Genomic DNA, 10,227 nt, shown 5'->3' on the forward strand with positions numbered 1-10,227 from the left:
CGTGGTTTCTTTCTGTCGCCTCTTTCATCCATGTAGTATTATAAGGTACAAGAAGTTGACCGAGGATCTATTTTTAGAGTTGGACTATTGGCATCCCTATAAAATTTTCATAAAATTTATCTACTGTTACAATTATATTTAAGGATAATAATCTAATATATCTTACATATATTCTCTCTCTCGAAAGTCCCTTATTTTCTCTCTCATCAAATTCACAAAGGTAAATTCTTTTTCCTTAAATTCTCTGTAATGATTTTTATTTTACGCTCATCCTAAAAATTTCTTCACCATAATCTTAATGATATTCAATTTAATTCATTGATTTTCTATTGATAAGTTTATGAGCTATAGAAATTGTTTGTGGAGACTGAGGTAATAAGACTGTAAAATAATTTTAAGAACAAGAAAATATAAAAAATTGAAAATTTCATAAATTAATTGTGATTATTTGGAAAGAAGAGTTTTTTTTTTTATTATTAGATTTAGTACGATTGAAAAGGCCCCGTGTCTAAGGAGGTGGAGTCGTAAAATGGGTTACCAAGTGGGCCTTAAAAAACACAACGACCGGCATTGTAAGTTGTAACTTGGCCCTTGATCTTCTTCTCGAGCAATCTTCTTCCTGAGCACACTTTACATCTTGCAACGTATAAATACTTAAACCCAAATCCAAACACTCTGTTTATGTGTTATGAGAAAAATAATACATAACCAACGGAAGAAGAGAGGGGAGGTTTTGGATCAAAATACAAGTCAAAGTTATGGCTGAAGTTGGCGAATGCTCTGCGTCTAAACCCTCTCGTGAAATCTGGGCAAAGCTTGGTACTTCCATTACTTTAATGCTCAAATGCTCATTTTGTTTTCTTGAAACTAAGTGACAGATGAAAGATTCATTATTTCTCTCTCTCTCTCTCTCTTTTCTTTTTAACCAAACAATTTGGCTAATGGGTCCTCAATGCATGCACTTCGAGATATTGTGCACTCAACTATTTATTTTATGTTCTTTTTCAAATTTATTCATGTAAGTGATTTTGTTCTAGAAAATGTACACAATTTCAGTTGCAAGGTGAACAGAATTAGAGCCTTTATCAGGTTTGTGACATTTAACATAAACCCAGAATGCAAATTGGGACTCATCATAGAAATTTTGAGGGAAAGAAAGCAGTTCAATTACTTCAGGAAATATTTGTATGATGATAATAAGCTCCCATGTGTAGGGCATTCAAGTAAGAGTTTTTACGTTTAGTGCAGCTGTTCAATTGGATATGAATTTTTTAGGCAGCTTATTGATTGCATACGATTCATGAAAGGTATTATTAGTGAATGGGTTGGCCATCCCTTATAGAGGTCTTTTGTGGATTCATCATGTTGACATTCAATTATAAAGGATTATGTTAAGACTCAGATTTTGAACTTCTTGTTCACTTTGTTATTTCCAGATGTTGATTCTTAGCCGCTACTAAATAAGTTATAACAACTAAAAACGTGCTGCCTGAGAATCAAAAACAGTTGATTTGGTGCTAATACATTGACTCATTTAATTTTATAATTTCTTCATATTGATTGATTATCATTGCAGAACCATCAGACTCAAGGTTTGCCGATGTTGACATAAGCTCAAATGAGGTGGTTATATGCTCAGAGATCACTTCTTCTTCTTCTGACAAACATGAATGGTGCAAAATTACTAGGAATTCTGATCTACATTCAGCTAAGATGCAAAATAAAAGGTACTCGGTTTCTATTAGGGTTGCATATATGTATCAACTTGGATGACATTTCAAAGAAAGTCAATCTTTTTCACCACTTCCAAAAGTATTATTATACTCCATCAACAATGAAGGAAAAGGTGGTACCAACCTTGTTTTACTCATACCATGTGAATAATGAAGAGCGGAATAACCCATAGTTTTGAGCTGTGTGAATTAATTTAACCACATTATGGTAGCAAAAATGCAATGAAGCAAAAGGTGGTAAACAGTTCCTGCTCTTTTTGCACTTGTTACACCAAGAAAAGGACAGATGTATGTTCGGTTTCCTCATGTTGTTAGAGTGTATATCATATGGCAATTATTACTTGTTGGGCAAATGCTATTTTTTTTTCCTCATCAATAGAAGATTCACAATTTCCTCTCACTTATTGGGCATGCGTTTTCATATAGTTCAAATGCTATACTTGTCGATGATACCATGGTCCAAAATGAAGAGGTCGTTGACATTAAGTGTGGAACTGAAATTATTCCTGGCCCTGATAGAGAAGGTCAGCAATTATTTACTTTATGAATGTTACATACTGTGATGGCTGATTTTATGTACAACTTCATACAGGCTAATTTCTTATCATATTTTAAAAACTTTAATTGTGTTTTGTATCCTTTATTCCTTTTGGTAGTGTCAGATTGATTAGTACCAAACATTATAATAGTTTCTTGTTTATTTTTCTTTTTCTATTTCCTATAAGAAATGCAAATTTGAAGCAGCCAAGATGAGGCTAACTTTAGGTTTAGATTTGTCAATAAATTTTTTGATTCAATTGCCTTGTTTTGTTTAAGGTAAAAGGGGAAAAGCATCCTTTGTCTTAAACCAGAATCCAAAGGTTACATGGCCCTTACAGAATTAGAAGACTTTCCTGTCTGGAAAATGCTACCCATTGTAAACTAAATAAGATCTTGAAGGATGTTGAATAGGACCTTTTGTGTTCACTGTTAAACCTAATTTTCAACAGTATTGTTGTTGTTCCATTATCATGCAGCTACTATGTGTAACTCCTGTCCCCTTGTTGCTTCAAGTACCAGTGTGGTGTATGAGTGTGGGTAATTAATTATTCTTTAGGGCTCCCCAAATCACCTTTATGGTGCTGCTGGATCTATTTATTTTGTAAATCAGAATGAATTGAGACCATGGTTTTGTAGATAGGTAGGTTTGTAAACTTGCTCAAGTGTTGAGAAATTGAGACTTCGAAGCTTTTTTGAATGGTATTTCGGTGTTGATTTCTGCTTTCCTGACAATTTTATTTATTCCTTTGATTTGTTTCCCTCCCCAATTATCTCTGCTCTTTAAATTCTCTACTATTGTATTCGTTCATCTAACATTTTTCCTTGATGTATGTAGTATATTTGAACTTCAGATTTAAAGTAGTACCTGTACAAGAATCCAGCAATCAGCAATTGGAGGTAGACAATGATCATCAGTATTTTTAACCTTCGAAATCATGTCTTTTTTTCCATTGTCTTTGTAATTGCAATAGTGGTATAATTATCTTTTGTTTGGTTCTTCAGATTTCCATTGACATCGAGCATGCAAAATGCTGCATCTGCTTGAATATATGGCATGATGTTGTTACAGTTGCTCCTTGCCTTCATAATTTCTGGTGAATAACCTATACTTTTCAATAACAGCTTTCAGTTTCAATTTGTTTAGTCTAAATCTATCCGTCTTCTGTTATCTGTAGCAATGGATGCTTCTCTGAGTGGTTAAGACGATCACAGGAAAAACGTTCGACTGTACTTTGTCCGCATTGTAGAGCAGTTGTACAATTTGTTGGAAGAAACCATTATTTGCATAATATTGAGCAGGTATTACGTTGTATTACATTGCTATCATTGATTCTTGAAACAAGGAATCCCTCAATTTGTTGTTTTGAACTTTTTGATGTTAATGTAGAAGGCCATCAAGTACTTGGAGTTTTGTAGGTTGCTTTTGGATGATAGTTTTATTAATTATTCAGAGTAGTATTGTGCTATGTCTCTAATTTTTGTCTTGATTTTCCATTGAAATATCTCTTCTATTGTCCATATTATTGCTGGTTTCTTTTCTGGTTTTATATTGCTTCTGATAATATTTTCATTCTGGTTTTGTAGGTTGCTTTTGGATGATAGTTTTGTTAATTATTCAGAGTAGTATTGTGCTATGTCTCTAATTTTTGTCTTGATTTTCCATTGAAATATCTCTTCTATTGTCCATATTATTGCTGGTTTCTTTTTTGGTTTTATATTGCTGCTGATAATATTTTCATTCTGTGAAGTGAAAAGTTTGAACAGTAAAGTAACAAACGAAATTTGCCATTATACTTATATTAATAAATTTGGATCATGAGGTAAACATGTTATTGAATTAATGCCATCAACTTTATGTTAGAACTTTGAATGCTCTTCAAAGCAGTAGTATCAAGTAGCAAACTAGAAACAGACTAGGTGTTTGCTTATTCTCCTTGTACAATGCTTCATGTTTTGAAATTAGATTCTTTTACAGCACTGGATATAATTTCTGGATGAATGTCAATGAATATTGTCATGTTAGTTGATTTGTTATGCATAACTGCAATCTTGGGTTGTTAATATGGATTGAAATTCACTTTACACTTCCCATGCTCCTCTTTCAGCCTTAATTGTTTAGAGAATATCATTATCTTCTGATAATATGATTCTACATCACTGATTTTTTTTCTCATTTTTATCTAACTCACTGCTTGATTTTTCTAGAGTATACTACAAGCTCATTCTTCACTTAGGCGTTCTGATGAAGAAGTTGCACTTCTTGATTCCTATGCGTATATAAAATCAAATCTTGTAAGTAATTTTTCTCTTTTGTGTTCTGTTGCTGATACTCCTGAAAAAATGAAGTCTTGGTGTTGGACTCGACATAACAAGGCTTCAATTATGGTTCATGTGATGACATGGCTTCTCGTTGTATGTAACAGATGTATATGCAAAGGAACGCATTTTTTCACTTTTCTGTACTTTGCTTGTTTCTGCATGACAATAGTAAGAGGAATGCATTATCCATGTGGATGTGCTATTATATCACATGCATCATGTCTGTTGCTTCATATCTTCTTTGAGTTCTTTGGACATTACTCTTCTGCTGCATATATCCAGTCCATAGATTCCTTAAACAATATTATGCCGTAGCATGACAAATTCTTGGTTGTTTACCATATATAGTTGATTGTTGATCTAGTAAGATTTGCTACTGTTGTGATGCATTTTATTTTCAGGTGGTTGCTGTACAATTCTGTAATTGACATAAGTGTGATAGCTTCTTTTTGTAAGGATGAGTAAACACATTGACTTAACTGAGTGCTTAATTTTCATTTATATTTCTTTCCTCTTATATGTTAGGTAATTAGGAATGGAAAGAAACATCGTCGGAAGAGGGCACACTCACCAATTGATGAAGAAAGTGACAGCATTGAGCTTCCATGTCCTCAATGTGGTAATAGAGAATTTTTATGTTTATTTTTCTACTCGTCTTCCTTTCATTTAGTGTGTTGTGCACTGTACAAGGTGGGAAGCGCATGTGTGTGTTTTTCCTCAGCCAGCAGCCTTGAATTTCTCTTTTATTGCATATGACATTACTATTTTTACAGTTAGTAATAATATATTAGCCTTCATGTTTTGCAACTGTTGTCTTAACAATGTGACTGATATGAATGAAAGTTCTTCTATCCTGAAACATATTTGCTCACTGTTTATCTAATTTATGTTGTTTTCTTATTTGGTGATTTTATATTTAACTAGTGTAACAACCATAGGTACTGAAATTAATGGGTTCCGCTGCAACCAGAACACAGTGCATTTACAATGTCAGGGATGCGGAGGAATGATGCCGTCCAGGAATGACAGTGTACCACAACACTGTAAGTTTTTGTGCATGTGTGCATCTATTGTGTGTATGATTACTGCTTTCTAGCTTTCATTTTCTCTGTTATTTTGAATCATCTATGGAAAGCTAGCTTTGGATATTGGTTGCTGCATCTTCTTTGAGGTTATTAATTTCTGACAGTCAAATCTTGAAATGACTCCGACACTTTGTATTATGTTTAGCATATAATGAATCTGTCAAAGTTTATGTTTAGAACTAGGATTAATTTTCTAACCAGCATTGGTCCTATTTAAACGGAAAATGGGTTCAACACTTTTTTATTTTTGCTAATCACAGTCGCTTATAATGCTGCCAGCCATTCTAGATATGAACCACAGTTTCCAAAATCTCAACTTGCAGGTTTGGGATGTGATAGAGCATTTTGTGGTGCATATTGGCATGCTCAAATGGTTGCTAGAAGTGACTCCCAACCTATGTGCAGTCATGAAACTTTCAAACCTGTAAGCGCTGCTTATTTAGTTCAGAATTTTTCATTTTAGAAAACACAAAATTAGACTTACTGTTGTGAAATGGATAGCCTTGGAGTTATAAGCATGGGTTATTGGAAATTTTATCATGGGCATAGTGTTCTTTACAGTTATCAGTGGCTGATTAATACACAAATACAGTTATCTTATGTGAGGAACCCCTTTTCTTCTTATTTGCATACATGCTTCATCCAATGACCCTAGCCTCATTTATGGCACTTTACAATCCTTTTAATTCTGGAGCTTTTTTCATTAAAAAAATTTAAAAAAAAATTCTGGAGCTGATTAAAATCCTCCTAACACTTGTAAGATAACCCCTTTTTCTTCTTATAGTAAAAATGGACCAGTATCATTAATGTCACCTTTAGTTTTTGGAAGCAATTTCTTCAGCTTATGTGTCGCAGTGGCTGTTGTTTCTAGTGGCTGAAATCTATAGGTATAGTGGTGGTACTTATGTTTTTGACTCTGCAAAGAATTTGTGAAATATGATCTTGTTAATACACCTTGTCAGATTTATCAAGCATGTCAATGGTGAAAACTTATCATTATTTGCAGATCTCAGAACGCACTATCTCTAGGATTCCATTTCTTGCGCACGAAATGAATCGGCACGAACAAGATGTATGAAATTCTTTATTACTGATTATGAATAGAGACTTATATGTCAATAAAGATTTGATTCGACTCACATACTGGTGATTTCTTTTTAGGTTACAGAGAGGTGTATTAGACAAATGGGGAGATCATTGCAGGATGTTATATCCGATTGGGTTGAGAAGCTGAACAATAGAGAGATTGGTCAGTGTATAAGCTCTTTATCTTTTTGAATGGATGAAGAATATAGTTTGATGGCTGTCCGACATCCTATTTTTACCTCTGATGTTACTATATATCTCACTAGTTTTTGGTTGGTAATGGATTGCCATTGTGACCTTTCAGTGTTGCTTTGTCATCCAATTACCAAAAAAGAATGCCTATTTTTAGGAAGAATCCATTGTGTTCAGGAAATTATGTTCAAGATAATTCATGCAGCATAAAAGAAACACAGAGAAAAGCAACTAGAAAAATCAATTAGACTGATCAAAGGAAACAAGTCAGAGGCAGCTGTGAATTTGAATCTTCTACCTCTTTCAAATCCCATTGATCCAAAACCCAGCCAAAACAATGATCTGTACTTATTGTTCTTTCATAAAAGATGAATATGTCCTTGCTAAAACACACCTCCTTATAAGCAGAACTACTGATTCTCTTGGCATATAAGTAATTTAATTTCTCTTTTTCAGGAAAAATAAATAAATAAATTGCTCAACTATACTCCTCGATTTGGTATATCTAACATAGACATGTCTGTTGCTGCTTCTATGATTGTTTTCCCACTTCAACAAATCGAGATTCTTGTTTGACATAGTTTATTATTTTGATAGTTCAGTCTTGTGGTTTCTGATTAAGAACGATTTTTTTTTCAGTCCAAGTGAATTAAAGTTAATGTTTGATTTCTACTATCACTTTTCATGGTCAGTGTTACTACAACCTGATTAGTTGTTAGCATAATTAATAAATTGAGTTTGTTTGTCTATGAAATTGGTACTTTCCGCCTTAAGTTATTCTCTTTGCAGATCGAACAAGGATGCCATTGAATCATGCTGAGGCGATAACTGCTAGGAGTCATATTTGCAAGTAAGTTTTATTTTGGTTCGAGGAACTTTTGGTAGATGAATCAAATATTTACCAGCATTCACAGGTTGATTGTTCAATACTTTATCAAGTAATATTTCCAATTGTTTGTACGGGCTAGAGTCGAAGGCCAATTTGTGTGTGTTTCCTGATGCTGTATCAGGAAAGGTCCAATGAATCTTTTGTTTCCGATTTGTGTATCTTCCTGCTTTCCACATTAAGTATCGCAAATACTTTAGTGTTTTCTCAAAGTTAAATTTTCGCCACTTTGTTCTAAAGTTTGGAGGCGGATCTTCTGCTACTTCACTAGATGGCATATTTCGGGTGATGCATCCGCAAGTAAGGTTTAACATAAGATACCATAATGTGATGTTCATTTATCTATCTCCTATATATTGTGCAGCGAGTGTTATGATAAATTGATCTCCTTTACTCTGGTACTGGTTTCGGATTGCAATGCCCAAACAAGTAAGTATGTCCAGGTTCAAGCATCAGAGATATATAGGTTACATTGTTCTAGTAATAATTACTTCAATCAATGGCATGATATAATCTTCATTGCGGTTTTGTGGTAGCTTTTACCAGCAGATGCAAAGCAAAGAGAAGATTGCTGGTATGGATACGCATGTCGAACACAGCACCACAATGAAGAACATGCTCGTAAAAGAAATCATGTTTGTCGCCCAACCAGGGGCTCTAATATGTAACGTACGGTTCACATTTTTTTTTTTTTGAAATAAATAGTATGCGGTTAATAAATGCCTTCCCCCCCCCCCCCTTCCTATAGTTTTTATCGTTTCAACACCTTGTTGGGTTCTTAATTCCTTGTGATTAAATATAAGTAGAAATCATAAAACACGTGACCGACAAATTTGAAATTTATAATTATCAAACATTTAATGTTATGAAAGCATCGTCAACTAGTTTAAAAGAACAAAGTATATTAAATCCAAACAGGAATATGTGAGCGGCTAAATTGTGTGAAATAAAACCTGTACGTGACGGGACTTATCTTAATTCAGGGTCGGATCTGGCAACTAGGGGTCGGCATTATTAGGTTTGGTTCAATTCAAGAATTGGAACCAAATAGTTTATGAATTTGTGAACCAAATACGAATTAAATTATAAAACCGAATTGTATCGAATCAAATTAATTTAGTTTGGTTGGTTTGGTTTTATTTTATATATTCATTATTCAACAAAAATAATATAATAGTGATACATTATTTCTACAATAATAATCTTGAGTTTATAAATTAACAGATAATAAATAACATAATAAAATTTAACAACAGTAAATTAATATAATAAAGTCCAACAATAATTTAGAAATTCATTATATATTACAAAATGAATTTCAAACTTCCATTGCCAATAATCACTCTTCAAATTACCACTTCTTTATCCTTTAACTTTCACTTTCATAATGCTTACATTATTTCTCAAATTTAAAATGAGGCATCTGCCAAGCATCAACAGTTAAATAAAGTAAAATAAAGTATATGCTATGACACATATAGTCACATGTATTAATTAATAAATAAAAATTACAAAGCATAATTTTTGAACCATTTTTTTAATTTTTATTTTAAATTTTCTTGAATCATTTAATTCGGTAATATGATTCGGTTTTAAACCAAACAAATAGTTTAGAATTTTTAAACCGTTTGGTTTTTATGTTCCGAACCGAATCAAACTGAACTGTGATAATGCAGTTTGGTTCGGTTCGGCTCAGTCAATGCCCACCCCTCCTGGCAACAAAAATTTTCTCGGAGTGTTGTTGAATTAGTCCTGAAGCAGCAAAAGCTCCACGAGGACCAAGAAACAAGGTAATATCGTCCATATCAATCCTTTCTTCCCATGTTGGGATAGCCTCCCCATGATCACCAATCTTGATTACGCTACAAACTTTGTCAATACTCCAAATATTTCTCCATTAAATTCCACCAAATATGACCCGCCATCATAATCAAAACTGCTTTTCCGGAATCACCTTCAGTTTCCCTTGCTCGATGTCAAAGCTGCTTGTTCTTAACCCCATTACTATAAACTGTTTGCATGACGGTAGCAAAAGCAGTTGAAGCAACGAAATTATTAGCAAAACGAGTCCAAGTATTATTATTATTATTATTATTATTATTATTACTATCAAGCTTTAAAACGCGGACGTCGAACTTATAGGTGGAGGAATTATTTTCCCTTTGATTGGCAATGACGGTACAATAATGAATTAGCTTGATGTTAAAGATAAATTTTAGAATACATCTGAGATACCCATGTCAGTTATACAACAAGCAAATAATGTCATGACATGTGTGCATTCATTTTGAAAAATCATCATGTAAATGGTAGTTGTATTAAATTCAACTACACATGTCATGCATGCATCAATTGGTTGTAATACATCTGAGGTATTCTAGAATTT

General features: G+C 33.3%; 1 protein-coding gene across 4 annotated transcripts; it reads left to right on the plus strand.

Annotated features, from left to right (window-relative positions):
- The first annotated feature begins 642 nt into the window (after positions 1-642).
- LOC18036650 (E3 ubiquitin-protein ligase CHFR) lies at positions 643-8,230 on the plus strand. Of its 4 annotated transcripts, none has more exons than XR_002904703.1 (14): positions 643-819; positions 1,577-1,727; positions 2,160-2,257; positions 3,109-3,170; positions 3,276-3,367; positions 3,449-3,572; positions 4,479-4,565; positions 5,118-5,211; positions 5,531-5,635; positions 6,001-6,101; positions 6,684-6,749; positions 6,846-6,926; positions 7,745-7,805; positions 8,206-8,230. XR_002904703.1 is itself a non-coding variant. In XM_024181323.1 (14 exons), exons 1-13 carry the CDS (start codon positions 759-761, stop codon positions 7,606-7,608), a joined length of 1,143 nt encoding a protein of 380 aa, XP_024037091.1. In that variant the 5' UTR covers positions 644-758; the 3' UTR covers positions 7,609-7,642; positions 7,745-7,805. The 4 variants fall into 4 exon arrangements, 2 of the variants coding, with proteins under 2 accessions (XP_024037091.1, XP_024037090.1); XR_002904704.1 differs by lacking the exon at positions 8,206-8,230 and adding an exon at positions 7,595-7,642; XM_024181323.1 differs by lacking the exon at positions 8,206-8,230 and adding an exon at positions 7,595-7,642 and having other exon boundaries at positions 644-819; positions 6,839-6,926.
- Positions 8,231-10,227: the final 1,997 nt, after the last annotated feature.

Source organism: Citrus clementina, unplaced genomic scaffold, assembly GCF_000493195.1.
Source record: "Citrus clementina cultivar Clemenules unplaced genomic scaffold, Citrus_clementina_v1.0 scaffold_7, whole genome shotgun sequence".
Classification (NCBI taxonomy): Eukaryota; Viridiplantae; Streptophyta; class Magnoliopsida; order Sapindales; family Rutaceae; genus Citrus; species Citrus x clementina.

What these genes read in the sequence shown, in the direction of transcription:
- LOC18036650 (XM_024181322.1), top strand. Translation starts at nt 759, where the DNA reads ATGGCTGAAGTTGGCGAATGCTCTGCGTCTAAACCCTCTCGTGAAATC. An exon ending in CCAGCAATCAGCAATTGGAG is followed by an intron (nt 3,171 to 3,275) that starts GTAGACAATGAT and finishes TTGGTTCTTCAG; the next exon opens with ATTTCCATTGACATCGAGCA. An exon ending in TGAATCGGCACGAACAAGAT is followed by an intron (nt 6,750 to 6,838) that starts GTATGAAATTCT and finishes ATTTCTTTTTAG; the next exon opens with GTTACAGAGAGGTGTATTAG.